This window comes from Jaculus jaculus, chromosome 1, assembly GCF_020740685.1.
Source record: "Jaculus jaculus isolate mJacJac1 chromosome 1, mJacJac1.mat.Y.cur, whole genome shotgun sequence".
Taxonomy (NCBI): domain Eukaryota; kingdom Metazoa; phylum Chordata; class Mammalia; order Rodentia; family Dipodidae; genus Jaculus; species Jaculus jaculus.
In genome coordinates this window covers 262,870,381-262,891,018 of record NC_059102.1, presented here as the reverse complement: position 1 = coordinate 262,891,018, position 20,638 = coordinate 262,870,381, and the positions used below count along the sequence as shown (strand labels likewise).

Genomic DNA, 20,638 nt, shown 5'->3' with positions numbered 1-20,638 from the left:
CAGTGGCATCATCTTAGAAGCTGTCCAGCTATTGCTTTAAGGTTAAAATTGGCTCCTTAGTTCCTTCACACTTGAAGGTTAGTCTTCACCAACCCACCATTCACCCTTATCCAAAGGGCACATCACAAATAGGAACCCTACTGCTGTATGCAAAGACAAACCTGTGTTTAAGAGAGCATAAGATTCAGAAGTGACAACTGCTGGATTGCTGACAAGTGAGTCTCTTCTCATATTAAGCCTGTAAGACCCACAATAAAATGCTAAGAATGACTGGATTCAGACTGGGCCATGGCAAAGCATAGCAAACAAATGTATGCTCCTCTATCATCATTCTAACAGGTTAGCATTCATGTTTGTGGCTAACTTCAAGATTCTAGTGCCTCAACGTCAGTGAGTCACTATCACAGATCCTACTTAAGAGTAGAAGCAACAGGACATGATCACATTTAAATCACCACCAGTTCCCTACAATGATTATTTGTTTGTTTTTCCAATTTTGAAAGTGTCATAAGTGAAATTTAGAACTATAATTGGGCACACTAAACTTCAGTGGCAAATAAGCTTAGGTTGAATTTCATCACATTTATAAAATACACAGCCTATTCCTTCTCAAAAAAGGACCTGAGCTGGGCGTGGTGGCACATGCCTTTAATCCCAGCACTCGAGAGGCAGAGATAGGAGGATCACTGTGAGTTCAAGGCCACCCTGAGAATACAGAGTGAATTCCAGGTCAGCCTGGGCTAGAGTAAGACCCTACCTCAAACAAACAAACAAAAAGGACACAAAGCCTGGTGTGGTGCCACACACCTTTAATCCCAGCACTACGGAAGCAGAGGTAGGAGAATCACTGTGAGTTCAAGGCCACCCTGAGACTACACAGTAAATTTCAGCGTGAAACCCTACCTTAAAAACTAAAAACAAAAAACCGTTGTTGCTTGCAATGCCTTTCAGATCTCATGGGGAATAATTAACTATGACTCTTAGGAATTATCTTTGCCACCAGTAACACAGAAAATAAGTCCATGCCAGGTGTGGTGGTACCTGCCTTTAATTCCAACACTCAGGAGGATGATGTAGAAGATGGTCGTGAGTTTGAGGCCAACCTGGGCTACAGAGTGAGTTCCAGGTCAACCTGGGCTAGAGACCCTACTAAAAAGAAAGGGAAGAAGGGAAAGAAGGAAGAGGAAAGAAGGGAGGGAGGGAGGAAAGAAGAAAGGAGGCCCTCATGGTAACAGAAAATGAATTTTTAAAAAAATTTTCACATTTAAATTGTCTTCATTAAAGGTAAAGATGCCCCGTGTTCTCTAGAGGCCACAGAAAGCTTTTCCTTCTTCAGAAGTCACGTAAAAGCCCATTATCTCTAGCATACCTAGACACACAATGAGGCTTTCTGATCTACTCCAGTGGAGTTGGTAATGGCAACCCTCTCTCATTAAGAATAGAGAAAAGTAAACTTCTTGAGAATCCTAGTGTGGTAGTAAAATAGGCTCCAGGAGATACCCTGCTAGCATGTTCAAACACTCATCAAAAGTCACCCATCTCAGTCCCAGTTAGTGGCCCAGATAGCAATAGGAACAAGTTTGGAGTTTTCTAAATATGCACATGCATACACACACGTGACTAAGAAGCCAGACTGTAACACTCAGTGACCAGCCATTTTATAGCAGGATTCAGAAAACAATGCTTATCTTCTAACATGGTGGCTCCTCCATGTTTTCCCCCACACCTAGAAACCTCTATTCTGAGATAGACAGGGCCTCTACAAAAGAATGACCAGGCCCCAGAACAATACCCTGAAAACCTGAAATTGTAACATCACCTCAGAGCAAAACTAACACTCAGACAGGAAGAGGAAGAGACGTGACTGCTTCTTGTCGCTCTCCCTGGTGGCACTCACCACAATAAAGCGCTCATCAGCATAGGTCAGACTCCAGACAGCACTAGCTTCCATTTGCGGGCTACCTTCCCACACTTGTAAACCCCTCTACCCGTCAGGTCCTGAGGAGACAAGAGACTGCACGGACTGTAGGAGAAGCAACCCCAAAAGAACCTCATCTTTCCATTTACATGTCCTTTGGCTTTCTTGTACATTGTCTCACAAGACCCTCAGCAATGACTACAATGAAGGCAGGTCAGACATCTACAGAAGACATCTGACAGCGACCCTGGGACTAAATGACTCGCCTGCCCAAGGTCACAAATCAGGTACTTTATCAGCAGCTCAACTAGAACATGAGCCTAGCCTTCACAATCACTGGCCAAAACAGTTTCCAGGACAGTAGCCTGCTTCCTCGTGTTACAGAGAGGACAGAAAGTGATAGTTAAGAGCCCAAATTCCAGTTGCATACAGCAGCATGCCTGTAATCTCAGTAAGCCAGGCGTGACGGCGCACGCCTTTAATTCCAGCACTTGGGAGGCCGAGATAGGAGAATGACTATGAGTTCGAGGCCGCCTTGAGACTACAGAATGAATTCCAGGTCAGCCTGGGCCAGAGTGAGACCCTACCTCAAAACACAAAAAAAAAAAAAAAAAAAACCAAACCAGAACCAGAACCAGAGTTCTGGCACCACCACACACCTGCACTCTAGTCCCCGCTCTGCTACCTACTAGCTGTCCGATCCCGTATGAGCTCCACAAATGCGTTTCCTCACTTGTGAGTGGGGAGGAGGGAGGGAATAGCTCTACCTCAGAGTTACAGTGATGACTGACATGATGGATATAAACCATTCACATTCTTTCATTCAGCAAAGACTTGTGTCAGGTACAGTACAACAGTGAGAGAGAGTTCTGCTCTCACAGAGCTTACAACTTAGTCAAACTATAAGAAGAAAAAAAAATAATAGGTAAATAATATGCTTATGAAGTATATTTGGAACTATTAAGGTTACAGTGAATGAATGGGAAGGATCACAGACAGGGCCAGTTTTGAAGGGTGACCTCTGAGAAGAAACCTCTGGCCAGGCATGGTAGCGCACGCCTTTAATCCCAGCACTTGGTAGAATAAATTTCTGTTGAGCCCTGTGGGGTCCATAGGAGCTATCTGTGTGAAGAATGGAAGGACCTCAAAATGTGTGAGGGTCACAGCATGGGGAAGCACAGGAACCCAGAAGACAAAAGTGAGTGCAGTGTGTCCTCACATGAGGTTTGGAGAACAACTCTTATAGGCTGCCACCACCAAGGATTACCACATCTATTTTTAAAGTAACAAAGATGAAGCAAGAGAGGTAATGTGCCTTGTCCAAGGTCAAAGCTATTCAGAAGAGGACCTGAGACTGGGGCCCCTTAGTATTCTACTTGCAGACACAGCATAAGCCCACTATTTTTACATGTTTCACTAACAGCAGCTTTCCATGCAGTGAAAAATCTCCAAAACACCTTGAAAACACAACTGATAGTACCATATCAACTTCCAGCAATCTGGTCAACTGCACGCTGAAATGCCTCCAACTGAATCTTACTATACAAGAGCAAAAGCAGCTCAGGCCTGACTCAAAGGCTCAAAAAAAAAAAAAAATTAAAAGAGCTTCTCTCCTTACAGCAATGAACGAGAGGAAAAAAATGCCCCAGAAAACCCCATAGCCTGTTCAAGGAGATAGAACCACCACTACAAATGAGGGCTCATTTCAAGCGAACAGCACAGAGAAAGCTAATTACTTAACTCTTGTTGAAATTAAAAAAAAAAAAAAATGAATCCTATAAACAGCGGTTTGCCATCAGAGCATTTGAAAATCTGTAGAAATGTTATGGGGTGAATTACACGATGTTACAAACATTTTATAGGTTCAAAATCTTACAAAAGGACAGAATGGTCCTATAACAGTTTAAAAAAAAAAAAGAGTATTACTCCTAACATTAACAGCAGCCTCCCCCACGCACACTCTAGAGACACCTTCCTTAAAGGATAGTATGCTCCAACTTTTCCTGTGTCCCTATGGCTAGTGGCACTCCTCCCTACTCTCAGGACTGCATGAAAAAAAAAAAAATTAAAAAACAAGGCTTCACAGCTGAGTGTGTAAAAGCTCATAACTATTAGGAAATCTGGTAGTGGAATAAAGGTAGATAAGTTTCTAGTATAAGACAAATTTAAGAAATTTTATCAAAAAAGAAAGTCCTGGGGCTGAACAGATGGCTTAGCAGTTAAAGCGCTTGACTGCTAAGCCTGCTGGCCTGGGTTCAATTCCTCAGTATCCATGTAAAGCCAGATGTACAAAGTGGCACCTGCATCTGGAGTTCATTTGCAGTGGCAAGAGGCCTTAGCATGCCCATTTTCTTTTCTTTTCTCTCTCTCCTTGCAAATAATTTTTTTTAATCTCCTTTTCTTCTTCATACAAGCCTTTTAGCTGTCCTGCTACACACAAAATTCTGTGATTGTAAGAGAACCAATTTCTTCTGCTTTTCAGTTTAAAATCAGATACTTATGATAGTTCTTTTAAAAACTTAATCATAGCCGGGCATCGTGGCGCACACCTTTAATCCCAGCACTCGGGAGGCAGAGGTAGGAGGATCACCATGAGTTCAAAGCCACCCTGAGACTACAGAGTTAATTCCAGGTCAGCCTGGACCAGAGTGAGACCCTACCTTGAAAAACAAAACAAAAAAAAAAAAAAAAAACTTAATCATAACATTTCACCAATACAGCTGACTCTTTAGACTAAACTTCATAGAAACAACTATTAAGCGCAAGATGCCTAAAGCTGACCAAATACCTGTATGGTACCAAAGACAGACAAGCCTTGCATCTCATTCTCAACCATTTAATTCAAGTCAGAGAAGCTCCAATGATGTCCAGAGTTTCCTTGGGATTAAGACCCCATTTTATTAGTAATTCAAAAGCTACTTCCAAGTGCTACCTTACACTAGTCACTATGCCCCCGAAAGTAATTTCACATATTAAAATTTACTGAATTGAAAAAAAAAAAATTACTGAATTGACCAAAAGAAAGAAAAGAGCTCCAAAACCTACTGCTTCCAAATAGCTACAACCATTACCTGATAGTTAAATCTTCCATAAAGTGCCTAAGAGAAACAAAAATGTTTCTCAGACACAGCATCTAAATTTTCTCAATTCACCCAAAGTAATCTAATATATAACTTCTGAACTCATCTTGCTAATTAGCAAACAGCAGCCCTACACCCCTTTTGACCAATTTTCTAGAAGCATGACCTGGCCTCTCAAGACAGCCAAGCGGACAGACCTGTTTTCCTCTACAGGAGGCTGCCAGGCCTCTCCTGCCCAGCCGGCCAGAGCCTGGGAATTCCCCTCCAGCCTCTCGCTGGCCTGTCACCAGAAGTTCACAAACTGAATTCATCCAGATTCAATGAACCTTCCTCTTCCTCAGTCATGTGCCAACGGCCAGACAATAGCATCCCACCTTGCCAGACTGTTACCAAAAGATGCAGATTCACAGGAAGAGCAAGCACTTAGCATGGAGCTGAAGAAAAAAGATGGAGGGATGTGAGAGTCATTGAGCCAAGCCTACTGCATGCAGCATGAGAGACCAGAGCCCTGGTCCTGCAAAGCCAAGGAGGGAGGCGCTCCTTGTAACAGGCCACATCTGTCTATGCAAGCCGCCTGCTCCATTTTAAACAATTCATACAGATTCCAAGCAGGGAGAAAAAACTGGGCATCCCCCTCTCTGAGTAAGGGTAAGAACCCTCACCCAAGAGCCACTTGACCTCAATTTTATTTCTTTCAACACTCTTTGTTTAGGAGACACTGCCCTAAAACGGAGTGGTAGGCACCATGCTGCAGTGGTTAGAAAGGAAGCGCCCAAGCCAGACAAGTACTCTTCTCTGGGAATGGAGATGCTAATAAAAAGGAACTTCAATGGGCAGGTTTCACTGTGCCATCATCCACAAGTGCACACATGCCTTGGAGTCCTAAAATGCCCGGCTCTGTTACCTGGTAGACAGCCTCTAACAGACAGTATGCATCCCATTCATCCTCTGGCATCAGGGAACCAAGGGAAAGGCAGACATGTACAAGTGTGCTTTATACCCATACCTTGGCACGCGAGGAGGTTTGGGGAGTCCCGGCGCGCCCTCCCTTGTACTCCACCTTCCAAGGCCTCCCTCCGCCACCCGTGGACTCACCACTGTGCGAACTGAACCACCTGGGTGCGATGTGCAGAGGTAGAGCATCCGCCAGCGAGGCTCGGGAGCCCAGGTACAACATCCCGTCTCTATGGTGACTGCCGCCGGTCTCCTGGTAACCATTGCCGTGGGCATAGGTGGAGTCGGACGTGGACCCTCCGCCGCCGGGCGCCCTGTCCGAGTCGCCCGTCCCCCGGGAGGCGGGAGTGTAGAGGCCAAAGGGCACCCCTCCGGTCGTGCTGGGGTCCATGCCCATGCCGGCAACCGAGCTGACCGAGCGGCTGCGCAGCCCCATCGCCCCGCCGCCCGTCCGGTAGTGCCCGAAGTGGGGCGCCCCTCCAGGCGGAGGCACGGCGCTGTCATCGGTGGAGACCCCCGGGAACGGGCCCCGGGAACGGGCCGCCGTGCTCTGCTTGCCCCCCATGTTCGCCCGGGGCCCCGTTGGGGGCGGGAACCTGGAGGCCGAGACCCTCCCCCACTCGTCAGTAGTGGAGGGAGGGCTGGGAGAACATAAAGGGGAAGGGAGTCAAAAAGGAGACCCGGAGGAAGAACACGAAAAGAAAAAGAAAAAGCTGGAGGGGAAAAAAAAAATCCGTGTGGCGAAAAAAAGAAGAAGAAAGAAAGAAAAAAAAAAAAGGCCAGGCGGGCGGGGACCCCAAACTAAGAATTTCAAACAATCCAAGCCAAATGCATGTTTCCCCTCAAGGTCCGAAGAGGCGCAGTCCGGCGCGGACTCCGCGCGCCACAGGCCGCCCCCGGGCTCGCCAAGCCGGCGGAGCCGCAGGGAAGGAGGGAGCGGAGGAGGCCGCCCGCCCCGCCGGCGGACGCGGAGGAGGGCCGGGGGCGCCGGGCGCGTCCCCCGCCTCAGGACGCGGCGACCATGGACGGCGGCCCGGAACCCCTTCCAGGCCTCGGACGGGTGGCGGCGGCGAGCGGCCGGGCGGAGCTCTGGAAGCCGCGATCGCGTCGTGTCGCGCTCTGGCTCCAGCCGCCGCCGGCCCCGCCAGCCCCGCCGCGCCGTGCCGTGCCGCGCCGCGCCGCCCCTGCTCGGTCCCGGGCAGCGCTCGCCGGCGCTCCTCACCGCCGTGGAGACAATGGAGGGCGGCAGAGCGCACGCGCGGCCCGCGCCCCCTCCCCCCCCCCCCCGGTTAACCCCTTCGCCGCCCCTGCGGAGCCCCGGCCACCACCGAAGCCCGGGAGGGTTCCCCACCCACACCTCCAGCTCACGGCTGGACCGAGGCCGGACAGCTAGAACCACGGGGGATGTCAGCCACGGAAGCAAGATGTCTTTCCAAAACCAGTACTACGAAGTTCGCGAACGTGGCCAATTGTTCAGGGGGAGGAACCACGCGTGGCGCGGGGAAGATGGCTTAAGGGGTGGGGGTTGGGTGGGTGGGAAGCAAACACTAGGAAAAAAGATCACTCAGGATGCCTACCTGCCTCTGAGGGTCACTGGTGGAGCTCCCCTCTTGTACAAATCTGCCCCCACAGCACCCTCTGGTGGACGTGCTGTCTATTTTGGAGGCTCCCCATCAAGGACCCCAACATCAAAAAGCTTAGTATTTTGGGTGTGGAATTAGCCAAGGACCCCGACATCAAAGAGCTTAGCCTTTTGGAGGAGTTAGATAAGGACCCTAACATCAGGAAGCCTAGCATTTGGGGGAAGGGAGTTCGCTATTAGGATATACCACAATGCTTCCTGTGGCACTTGTAAGTCTGAGCTTTGCTGACCTTACATCAGGACTACCTATTTTGGGCCTCTAAGCAAAGGAGTCGATTCCTTGGGCTTAAATGTAATCCTCAGAATCAATAAGTGGAGGACAAAAAGAGAAATAGTCATGGAAATAGAAGGATGCCGCTAGAAGTGATTTTGGAAACTCCTTGTTCAAGGCCAAATCTTGGTTCTATTTACTGTGTATTTTGACATAGAAACACAAGGCTAGGAAACAGTACTCAGTAAACATTTGTTGATCAAATATGCATTTTGCAACAGAGAATCACCTTTCCACTTCAGTTCCTGACTTTGTCAGATAGTCACATTCATTCATTTGTTGAACAACCATTTGTCAAGTGCTCAGCTCTGGCTATGAGCATCACCAGTCCCTGGCCTAACGGACTTTCTGCGTCACAAGCAGCCCGAGATAATTTTAAAGAGGAGAGCCAGAGATTGCTAGCTGGCTTGTCTCAGATATTGATCATTCCAGTGTGACCAGCCTGGAAGACAACAGGAAGATGGCTATTTGCAAGCATGGGTTCCGGGGCTGAAATAAAGGAAGGGAGGGGGAAGTAAAAAGCCTTGCACAAGGACGTTGAGAATTTTGTATATAAAAAAATGAAAGAACAAATAGTCAAGACATTTTCCGCACGTGCCTAAATCAGGACTTTATGTACATCTGAAATCCAAATTAGTAACTGGGGGGGGGGGGACTTTGTCTTTACCTAATTTCCTCTCAGAAGAGGGGTGTCACAGTTATTACTATGCAGAAGAAAAGAGACTACATCCTTGATAGAACTCTATTGGGGAGACAAATGCATTGCCACTGTTACCATATAAGCAGCTTTTTTGTTTTTTTTTTTTTTTGGTTTTTTGGGGTGGGGTCTCTCTCTAGCCCAGACTGACCTGGAATTCACTATGTAGTCTCAGGGTGGCCTCGAACTCACAGCAATCCTCCTACCTCTGCCACCCAAGTGCTAGGATTAAAGGCGTGCACCACCACACCTGGCAGGTAGCTTTAAAAAATACATCATATTCATATATATATATATATATACATATATATGTATATATATATATATATATATATATATATATATATATATATATATAACTTTATTTGAGAGTCAAAGAAAGAGGTAGATAGAGAATGGGCACCCTAGAGCCTTCAGGCTGCAAACAAACTCCAGACACATGCACCATCTTTTGCATCTGGCTTATGTGGGTCCTGGGGAATTGAACCTGGATCCTTTGGTTTTGCAGGCAAGTGCCTTAACTGCTAAGCCATCTCTCCAGCCCCCAGTAGCTTTTTATCTAATTCAACACATATGTGCCTGTGCATCGTGTGTATTTTGTGGGACTGGGGATTGAAAACTTGAGTTTCATGCATGCTGGGCACATGCTCTGCCACTGAGCTACACCTAGCCTAACAAAATATTTGGTATTTAATGAGTTTTAGGCACTCTTATTTCATTCTAGGTGAACAGAGCATGTGGAGTCCCTGTTCTCATAGAACTTTAGAACAACCATCTTCCAACCACTTAATAACAATGATAGCATTGAGAGAAGTAGAGAAATCAGCCTCCTGATTTAGGCACTTAAGGATGAATGTAAAATGGTGCAACTGCTTTGGCTAGCCTGGCAGTTCCTGAAATAGTTAACATAGAAAGCTGATGAGATGGTCCAGTGATTAAAGGCACTTGCTTTCAAAGCCTGCCAGCCAGGGTTCAATTCCCCAGTACCCACAAAAAAGCCAGATGTACTATGTGGTACATATGTCCAGTTCTTTTTTCTGTTGTTTGTTTTTTGGTTTTCAAGGTAGGGTCTTTTCCTATCCTAGACTGATCTGGAATTCACTATGTATTCTCAGGCTGGCCGCAAACTCACAGCAATCCGCCTACCTCTGCTGGGATTAAAAGTGTGCACCACCATGCCTGGCCTGTATCTAGAGGTTTTTGCAGTGACAAGAGGCCCTGCTGTGCCCATTTTCTCTCAAATAAATACAAACATAAAAATTATTTTTAAGAAGTTTAAATATAGAGTTACAATAGGACCCAGCAATTCCATTCTGAGATTATTTCTAAAAGAATAAAAACATACATCCACACACACAACATATGAATGCTCATAACAGCATTATTTGTGTTTGCTTTTGTTTTGGTGAGAGTCTTGCATAGCCCAGGCCAGCTTTGAATTAGCTATGTAGACAATGATCTAATTTTTATTTATTTACTTGAGACAGAGAGAGGGGGAGAGAGAGTGAGAATGGACATGCCAGGGCTTCCAGCCACTGCAACCGAACTCCAGAGGAATATGCCACTATGTGCATCTAGCTTACATGGGATCTGGAGAATTGAACCTGGGTCCTTAGGCTTTGCAGGCATGTGCCTTAACCACTAAGCCATCTCTCCAGCCCTGGTCCTCTTTCTTCTATCTCCTAAGTGCTAGGATTACAAGTGTGAACCATCACTCTTAGCTGCAGCATTATTTAAAATACCCCCAAAAGCCAGGCGTGGTGTCACACGCCTTTAATCCCAGCAACTGGGAGGCAGAGGTAGGAGGATTGCTGTGAGTTCAAGGCCACCCTGAGACTACATACTGAATTCCAGGTCAGCCTGGGCTAGAGTGAGACCCTACCTCGAAAAACAAAAGCAAATAAATAAAAACAATAAAAATAAAATACCCCCAAAATATAAACAGTTTACAAGTCCAACAAGCAATGAACAGATTAAATAATGGTATCCATGCAATTAAGTATTATGAAGTTATCAAAAGGAACAAAGTGTGATAAATGCTACAACATGAACAAACCTGGCAAACACCATGCTATAAAAATGCTACATGTGGGCTGGAGAGATGGTGTAGCGGTTAAGCGCTTGCCTGTGAAGCCTAAGGACCCCGGTTCGAGGCTCGGTTCCCCAGGTCCCACGTTAGCCAGATGCACAAGGGGGCGCACGCGTCTGGAGTTCGTTTGCAGAGGCTGGAAGCCCTGGCGCGCCCATTCTCTCTCTCCCTCTATCTGTCTTTCTCTCTGTGTCTGTCGCTCTCAAATAAATAAATAAAATTTAAAAAAACATGAATAATTTAAATAAAACAAGATTTAAAAAAAAATGCTACATGTAGTATGATTCCACATATAAAATATCCAAAGTAGACAAATTCATTGAGACAGAGGTTAGTGGTTATCAGGGCCTGATGGGCAGAATGGAGAGTAACTAATAATCAGTTTCTTTTTTTGTTGTTTTTGTTTTTGTTTCCTGAGGTAGGGTCTCACTCCAGCTCAGGCTGACCTGGAAGTCACTATGTAGTCTTAGGGTGGCCTCAAACTCACAGTGGTCCTCCTACCTCTGCCTCCAGAGTGCTGAGATTAAAGGCATGCGCCACCAAACCCAGCTATCAGTTTTTTTCTGAAGTGATGAAAATGATCTGGATCTAGATGATGAGTGTACAACTTGTGAATATACTAAAACCACTGAATAATATATTTACAAGGGTCAATTTTGTGACATATGAATTTTATTATAATACCATATATCAAGAAATATTGGGCTGGGAAATGTGGATCAAGGTACAGTGTTTGCTTAACATGTGCAAAGCTCTGGATATAATCCCAAGCACTCCAAAAAAAGGAAGAAGAGGGAAGAAGAGGAGAAAAAGGAGAGGAGCTGAAGCCACCAACAATACAGCATGATGGATAAACCTAGAACAGGGCCTGGCATGTGGTAGGCTTTCAGTATCTGCTGTATAAATGTATGAATGATTCAGTGTGATGATGGAGAAAGAGCACAGTGCTGATTGAAAGACAGGAGACAGGCAAAAGCACAATGATTCTTACTGGAGGCAGAAAAAAAAAGTTGTAGAATTAGCCAGGCAAGGCAGAACCATGTTTCAGGAGGAATGAATTCTAAGAAAAAGAAACAGCTTATTCAGAGGTCCAAAGATGAGAGAGTAGGACATGTTGGAGCAATTGAGAGAACTTCAGTTAGACTGGGCCTGGGGTGGCACACGCCTTTAATCCCAGCACTCGGGAGGCAGAGGTAGGAGGATCGCCGTGAGTTCAAGGCCACCCTGAGACTACATAGTTAATTCCAGGTCAGCCTGGGCTAGAGTAAGACCCTACCTCGAAAAATCGAAAAAAAAAAAATTATTTATTTGACAGCAAAAGACAGAGAGAAAGAGGCAGATAGAAAGAGAGAATGGGCGCGCCAGGGCCTCCAGCCACTGCAAAGGAACTCCAGACGCATGCGCCCCCTTGTGCATCTGGCTAATGTGGGTCCTGGGGGATTGAGCCTCGAACCAGGGTCCTTAGGCTTCACAGGCAAGCGCTTAACCACTAAGCCATCTCTCCAGCCCATCAAATAAAAAAAATTTTTAAAAGGGGGGGTACCTGGAGAGATGGCTTAGTGGTTAAGGCATTTGCCTACAAAGCCAGAGGACCTCTGTTCAATTCCCCAGAACCCATGCAAACTAGATGCACAAGGGGGTGTATGCATCTGGAATTCGTTTGCAGTGGCTGGAGGCCCTGGCACACCCATTCTTTCTCTCCCTCTCTCTGCCTCTTTCTCTCTCTCTCAAACAAAAATAAAAATAAAATAAATTAAAAAGAGAAGAAGTGAAGAGGAGCAAGAGAGACCAAAGTGGGCTGGGAGTGGGCTCTGGAGTTAAAGATTTGGTGATTAGGATCAGACAAGAGATTCCTAGAGCCATGGAGGGAGATGAATCCTTTCCCAAAGACAGCATGGGGAGATTTATCAGCATATTAACCTACATAATAGTAATATGAGCACTTATGATGTGCCAGAGTGAATGCAAAGTTCTTTAAATGAGTTTGACATTTAATTCTTCTAACCATGCTGAGATAGGAGCTCTCCCTAAGCCCAAAGAAGTTGAGAAACTTGCCCTCTTCAAGTTAAGAAATTTCCCTCTTCCTTAGCTAAAAAATCTGTGTGTTTACTGCATTTACAAAATATGCACAGGAGGCAGAGGTAGGAGGATCACTGTAAATTCGAAGCCACCCTGAAACTATAGTGAATTCTAGGTCAGCCTGAGCTACAGTGAGACCCTACCTTGAAAAAACAAAAAATATTAATTAATTAATTTTAAAAATTGAAGCTGGGCCCGATGGCACATACCTTTAATCCCAGCATTTGGGAGGCTGAAGTAGGAGAATCGATGTGAGTTTGAGGCCAACCTGAGACTAGAATCCCAGATCAGTGTGGGCTAGAGTGAGAGCCTACCTAGAAACAACAACCCTCCGAATTTTTTAAAGATTTTATTTATTTTTTTATATAATCATGGAAAATGCTAATAAAAATTAAAAAAAGAAAAAAAAGATTTTATTTTTATTTATTTATTAGAGACAGAGAGGGAGAGAGGGAGGGGGAGAGAGAGAGAATGGGTGCACCAGGACCTCTAGCCACTGCAAACAAACTCCAAATGCATGTGCCACCATGTGCATCTGGCTTACGTGGGACCTGGAGAATCGAACTGGGATCCTTTGGCTTTGCAGGCAAACATCTTATCCACTAAGCCATCTGTCAAGCCCTTATTTTTATTTTTTGAGGTAAGATCTTGCTATGTAGCTTCCAGGCTGGTCCTGAATTCTCAATTCTCCTGCCTCAGCCTCCTGAGTGCAAGTGAATGCTACCATGCAAGCTGTGCCTCACGAATTTAGAGAGGTAGTTAGGCACATACACAGATGGACAGGTAGATAAAATATATGCCACATGCACATTAAATTAAAGTATCTCTTAGTAGCAGAGGCCAGCAAGTTAGAAAGGAGACATAAAGGGAAGAGAAAGGAAGGGAGGAGGGTACTTAATAGGTTGATATTGTATATATGTAAGTTCAGTGATTGTGATGGGGAGGTAATATGATGGAGAATGGAATTTCAAAGGGGAAAGTGGGGGGGAGGGAGGGAATTAACATGGGATTTTTTTTATAACCATGGAAAATGCTAATAAAAATTTTTAAAAAATGAAAAAAAATAAAGTTTGGGTTGAGTAATCTTCTGTAAAATAAAAAAAAAAAATTAACGTATCACATGGCTAGTAGGAACAGAGCTGAGCTTCTAAGCTTTCAAGTGAACATGCTAAGCACGGAATCTCCAGATGACAATTTAGTTTGCTTTGTATGCTTTCAAACAGAACCACACAGATTAGGACTGCTTTGGGAATTCAAGTTCCCAGAAAAACAGCTGCACCTGCATTAAACATTTTAAAGGTTGATTGACTGATTCGAACTCCAAGGGTTGTGGGGAGTTGGAAAGTTGCAGGCCCAGAGCCCAATTATCTTGGACTATCTTAGCCCCTTAAATAGCCATTTATAACCCACCTCTGTATGTGACCTAACATGCTTGTGACTAATAGGTAAATCCTTTGGGAATTACTAACAGACTCCTGACTTCCACCAACCCTAAACTAAGAACTTCATCAGAGAGCATCTGAGGCCTATACAGCACAAATTTCCCCAGTTTGCTGTCACCTGCCCACCTGAAGTTTCCACCAATGGATTCAAAGTATGTAAATTGATGATTTTCTTTGTTCTGTTACCTTAAAAACTTTATTAAACTGCTACCACAATTGAAACACGGAATTTGGGGAAACCTAAACCTGGTGCACCCATACTCACTCTCTCTGTGTCTGCCTCTTTCTCTCTCTTTCTTAAATAAATAAAATTTTGATTAAAAAAAAAACAAAAAACAGGGCTAGGTAGATGGCTCAGCAGTTAAGGTGCTTGCTGGCAAAGCCTAATGAATGGGGTTCAGTTCCCCAGTACCCACGTAAAGCTGGATGCACAAAGTGGTGCATGCATCTATAGTTCCCTTGCAGTGGCTAGAGGCTCTGGCATGCCCATTCTCTCTCCTCCCTCTCTTTCACCATCCCTCCCTTCCTCCCTCTCCCTCTCCCTCTCTCTATGTGCTTGCAAGTAAATAAATAAAAATATTTTTAAAACAACAACAAGAGCTGGATGTGGTGGTGCATGCCTTTAATCCCAGCATTCAGGAGGCAGAAGTAGGAGGATCGCGTGAGTTCGAGGCCACCCTGAGACTACACCGTGAATTCCAAGTCAGCTTGAGCTATAGCAAAACACTACCTCAATAAATAAAACAACAAAAAAAAGAGAACAATAGAGAAAGACACCTGACATCAACCTCTGTCTTCCACATACACACGTGCACCCACATGCATATGAATATGCACACACACACACACACACACACACACCACATATGCCCCCCACCAAAAAAAAGATTGAGCCAGGTATAGTGGTGCATGCCTTTAACCCCAGCACTCAGGAGGCAGAGGTATGAGGATCACTGTGAATTCGAGGCCACCCTGAGATTACATAGTGAGCTCCATGTCAGCCTGGGCTAGAGCAAAACCCTACTTCAAAAAACTGAAAAAAAAAAAAAAAAGATTTCAGTGAGAAGCCAGGTGTAGTGATACATGCCTGTAATGCCAGCTACTTGGAAGGCGGAGATAGAGAAGTGGAGCTACAGAGTGAGTTCAGGACTATCCTGGTTAACTCAGCAAGATCCTGTCTCCAAAAACAAAAACTGGCCGGGTGTGGTGGTGCACACTTTTAGTCCCAGCACTAGGGAGGCAGAGGTAGGTGGATTGCCGTGAGTTTGAGGCCACCCTGAGACTACATAGTGAATTCCAGGTTAACCTGGGCTAGAGTGAGACCCTACCTCGAAAAACCAAAAAACAAAAACTGTGTGTGTGGGGCGGGGGGTTGGGACTGCAATTAAAGCTCAGAGTTCTAGCCCTTGCCTTGCCTAGCCATAGGCCCTAAGTTGGATCCTTAGCACTACAAAAAAAGAAGTTAATGAGACCGGAGAGATCAGCAAGTCCTTTCCTATGCTCTCAATGCAAGGATATTAGATGCAGAAATGGACCTAGTTAGCAGGTAGAACAAGGATCCTCATGGGTCCAAGAGATAGGAATTCTCAGGACCTACCAATAATCTGTTACTCACTGAAGTCCCTCTCCTGAGTTGAATCTCTTTATTTGTTTCTAACCCTGAGTGAGCTGCTTCACTGCGCTCCTGTGGCTATGAGGTTGACCCATCTCCCCTAAGAGTCAGGTGAAAGCTAATAAATAGGCGTTGCCTAAGCCCACTGCAGATGGGGGTAACTTTGCTGCAGAGCCCCTCTTACAAACATCTCAGGTAGTTTACGGTAACTCTGGGACTTGCACAGTTCAAAAAATAGACAAATGGCTTGTCAGAATTGACTCCTGTGTAGCAACAGGAAACCTAGGGCCTTCTCTCTCCACAAACCAGAGGATGGGGAGGGCCTCTGTGGCTTTCGGGGAGCCCCAAGCATCTCCACTGAGGGTAGACAAAAGTCTCTCAGTGAGAGACATCCTCCTCACCCCTCTCAGAGCTCCTTACAGTTCTCTCGTCTTGCTTGAAAATGGAAAACTTAAGCAGATAAGTCAGGGAAATAAGCAACCAAGTATGAAGAGCACTTCCCAAGTATTTGCTGATTAAGGAAGAGAGAACTACTAGAGGGGCTCAGGCCAGGTCCGTGGCTCTGAAACGCACAGGGTCTGGGAGGTCAGCTGCCTCTACATTCTGTAGTGGAGGACATGGAGGACTAGAGAGAGGAAGGGTTGTCGGGCATGCTGCTGGTGGGAATGTAAACCAGTCCAGCCACTATGGAAATCAGCATGGAGGTTCCTCAAAATACTAAAAATAGATCCACCATGTAACCCAACTATACCACACCTGGGTATTTACCCAGATGACTCCAAGTCAACATGCCATAGAGAAACTTGGACCTCAGTGGTTACTGCAGTGCTATTCACAATAGCTAACGTAGAAACAACCCAGCTTTCCAACACCAGAGGAATGGGTAAAGAAGTTGTGGATTGGGGGTGGAGAGATGGCTTAACGGTTAAAGTACTCTCTGGAAAAACCAAAAAACCCAGGTTTGATTTCCCAGTACCCACATAAAGCCAGACGCACAATGTGGCATGCGCATCTGGAGTTCATTTGTAGTAGCTAAAGGCCCTGGTGCACCCATTCTCTCTCTCTCTCAAATAAGTAAATAAATAAATAAAATATATTTTAAAAAGAAATTATAGGGGCTGGAGAGATGGCTTAGTGGTTAAGTTGCCTGTAAAGCCTAAGAACTCATGTTGAAATCTCTAGGTCCCACATAGCCAGATGCATAGTGACACAAGTGTGCAATGTCACACATGCTCACAAGGGAGCACACAAAACTGGGGTCCACTTGCAGTGGCTGAAAGCCCTGGTGTGCCCATTCTCTCTCTCTCTCTCTGCCTCTTTCTTTCTCTCTCAAAATAAATACTAAAAAATTTTCAAGCCGGGCGTGGTGGCGCACGTCTTTAATCCCAGCACTCGGGAGGCAGAGGTAGGAGGATCACCATGAGTTCAAGGCCACCCTGAGACTACATAGTTAATTCCAGGTCAGCCTGGACCAGGGTGAGACCCTACCTCGAAAAACCAAAAAAAAAAAAAAAATTTTCAATTATAATATTATACATATGGCATATATCCATGGTATATGTACAATGGATTTTTTTAGCCTTAACATAAGAACAAAGCTGTATTGTTTGAGGAAAATGGATGCAACTGGAGCTAATCATATTAAGAGAATTAAACCAGTCTTAGACAAATATCATGTTTTCTCTCATATGTGGTTTTTAGATTTTATAGACAAATAAAATCATGTATGTATATATGACATGAAAGTAGAAGCAAAACTGTGTAGGCAAGACCTTCATAATGGGAAGAAAAGATGATAACATCTGAATAAAAGAGAGACTAATTGAAAAGGGGAGGGGATTTAATGGAAGATGGATTTGAGAGTGGGAAAATGAGGGTGGAGGAGGGAATTATCATGGTTTATTATCTATAATTATGGAAGTTGTCAATAAAAAGTTTAAAAAACTGTGTAGGGGAACAAAAGAATAAAGGGTAGGGAAGGAGGAGAAAATGGAGGACATGGGGGGAATATGTTCAGAGTACAATGCATACTTACATGAAAATGTCCTTATGTAATACAGTACCACGTACAATGAATATGTACAATGGACAGTGAAAAAAATTAATGAAGAAAAAATATACCCACATAATCAACAAAAATAGAGAGACAGAAAAGAAGATAATTGGTTCTGTTGAAGGTGCATGGTAACTGCTGATAAGAGTAAGCCAGGGCCTGGATTTCTGGGTTTCCTGTGTATTGTGCTCTCCTGTGGCCTGGCTAATAAGTGACTTTCTGATAAGACAGAGGATGATTAGAGCCTGTGGCCTGCCTGATCAGGAAATAGGGCCTCCTTCAACGGTATCCATCCTGTCTCAGACAGAACATTCATCTGTGAATCTCAGAGATGCACAGCCACAAAGAAGCAGCCAGAGAGCTCTTGATTTTGCTTCAGAGTCCCGGCTTTGATGACAGTGTCATGACACTGTGGGTGGGACACAGAGTGGGCGGAAGATGGAAAGGCAGGGCCGGAGGAGGAAATCAGGAAGATGGAAATGCTGCATCTCCTCAAATTTCTTTTCACATTTAAGAAAGAAAAGCACTGAAAGAACACAGAACACCCAGGGCTCGAAACCCAGAGTACTTTCTGTGCCCACAGCCTGTGACATACAGACTTTGACAAGTAGAAGCCAGGGGTGGCAGAAAACACGGATAGTCCCGGCACTTGGAAGTCGGAAGCAGAATGATCAGGACTTCAAGGTCATCCTCACCTACCCAGCAAGTTTGAGGCCAGACTGAGCAACACAAGACTCTGTTTAGAAATACAAACAAAAGAATTGGAGAAACAGGAGCAAAGGAGGTGAGAGTGGAGGGGTGTTGAAATGATCAGGTGAGGACGATCCCATGACTTTTGGTAGGAAGCAGATTACCAAGCTATGTGGGGACAGTCAGAGTTTTGGACTATCTCTATCCATACTCCAAATAAAACTTAGACATCTAAGCAGAGCCCTTCCTAAGTAGCTCTAGCTTCTCCAGCTGCACTTCTTACTATGTCCTGCCATACACGTGAAGGGCAAAGCATATTTGACTCTGCTAGTCACTCATGCAATGCTTATGACCTCCAGCTAATAAGCAACTAACGCCAAGCCATGTCAGTTGAGTGCATTTATTTATTCTGGTGTGCTTTCACACGCATAGAAAGTTATTTATCTTAGCTGGGTGTGGTGGTGCATGTCTGCAGTCCCAGTTCTCAGGAAGCTGAAGGAGGATTACTATTTTGAGGCGAGCCCACCCTTTTTCTTCAGAGTAATCTTTGGTCTTTGTGATAAGAGAAATGAAGGAACAGTGGGCTATTAAAGGAGGGTGGAGGCAGAGACTAGAGTTTCTTATTTGGGTGGGAGGGTGTCTCACTATGTTGCAGAGACTGGTCTAATGCCTAGGCTCAAGTGGCCTCCCTCCCTCCCTTCTGTCTGTTTGTCTGTCTTCCAGGTCTCCAGTATGTGAGAAAAATCTGATGAATGCATGGATAGAAAAAAACAAACAAACATTCAAGCCTGGTGTGGTGGCGCATGCCTTTAATCCCAGCACTCGGGAGGCAGAGGTAGGAGGATTGCCATGAGTTCAAGGCCACTAGAGTGAGATCCTGCCTCAAAAAACTGAAACACAACAAAACAAAAGCATTCAAGAGCATAGTTGGTGATTCTGTATTTTCTCCTTGATGTAAAGAATTACATACAGAGCTGGAGAGATGGCTCAGTGGTTAAGCACTTGCCTGTGAAGCCTAAGGATCCCGGTTCGAGGCTTGATTCCCCAGGACCCACAGTAGCCAGATGCACAAGGGGGCGCACGCGTCTGAAGTTCATTTGCAGTGGCTGGAGTCCCTGGTGCGCCCATTCTCTTTCTTTCTCTGCCTCCTTCTCTCTATCACTCTCAAATAAATAATAAAAAAAAAAGAATTACATATAAAGGTCTTGATTAATTTGTTGTTGTTTTTGAGGTAGTGGTCTCCCTCTAGCTCAGGCTGACCTGGAATTCACTCTGTAGTTCTAGGCTGGCCTTGAACTTACAGTGCTCCTCCTACCTCTGCCTCCAGAGTGCTGGCATTAAAGGTGTGAACCACCATACCTGGTGGTCTTGAATAACTATGAAATTGCACAGAAGATGTCCTTCTGACCTGGCCAGCTCTCTGGGGGTCATGGCTTGCTTTATTTGCTGCTTGAGTTTATTTTTCATGGAACCAAACAACTCAATGAAACGAACTGGGTTCCTGTTCTCCTGAAGCTTGTAAGTATTAGATAAATATTGAATTCAACTGTGATGTGAACTTTGCAGGAAGGAAGTATAGTCCCCTGAGAGAATCAATTGGGGGAACAGCTGGAACACATCCTTTGTACTTCAAGGTCTTTGTTCATAGCCTTTTTTTTTGGGGGGGGGAGCAGTTCAAGGTAGGGTCTCCATCTAGCCCAGGCTGAAAAGCTCAAATGTCACCTTCAAAACGCCCTTTAAGGGCTGGTGAGATGGCTTAGAGGTCAAAGTGCTTCCTACAAAGCCAAAGGACCTCGGTTTGATTCCCCAGGACCCATGTAAGCCAGATGCACAAGGTGATGCATGTATCTGGAGTTCATTTGCAGTGGCTGGAAGCCCTGGTGCACCCATTCTCCCTCTCTCTATCCCTCCCTCTCAACCTCTTTCCCTCTCTCAAATAAATAAATTAAATTAAAATATTAAAATAAATAAATTTACTTATTAAAAATGCCATTTAATTCCCCTATTTAAGCTATTCCATACTAACACATTCATTCATTCACAATTCATTCAGTCACATATATATCTACTGAAGAGGGATCAACTGTTCCAGTTTGCCTAGTTCTTGAGTT

The 20,638-nt window shown here is 44.9% G+C and overlaps 1 protein-coding gene across 6 annotated transcripts in view; it reads right to left on the bottom strand.

Moving 5' to 3' along the window:
* Positions 1–6,877, bottom strand: part of Znrf1 (zinc and ring finger 1) — a 122,693-nt gene extending 115,816 nt beyond the window's left edge. For all 6 annotated transcript variants that reach the window (XM_045149056.1, XM_045149061.1, XM_045149064.1 and 3 more), the window contains exon 1: positions 6,094–6,877. In XM_045149056.1, coding sequence (XP_045004991.1) covers positions 6,094–6,517 — 424 coding nt within the window. In that variant the 5' untranslated portion in view covers positions 6,518–6,877. The remainder of the gene's footprint in view (positions 1–6,093) is intronic.
* Positions 6,878–20,638: the final 13,761 nt, after the last annotated feature.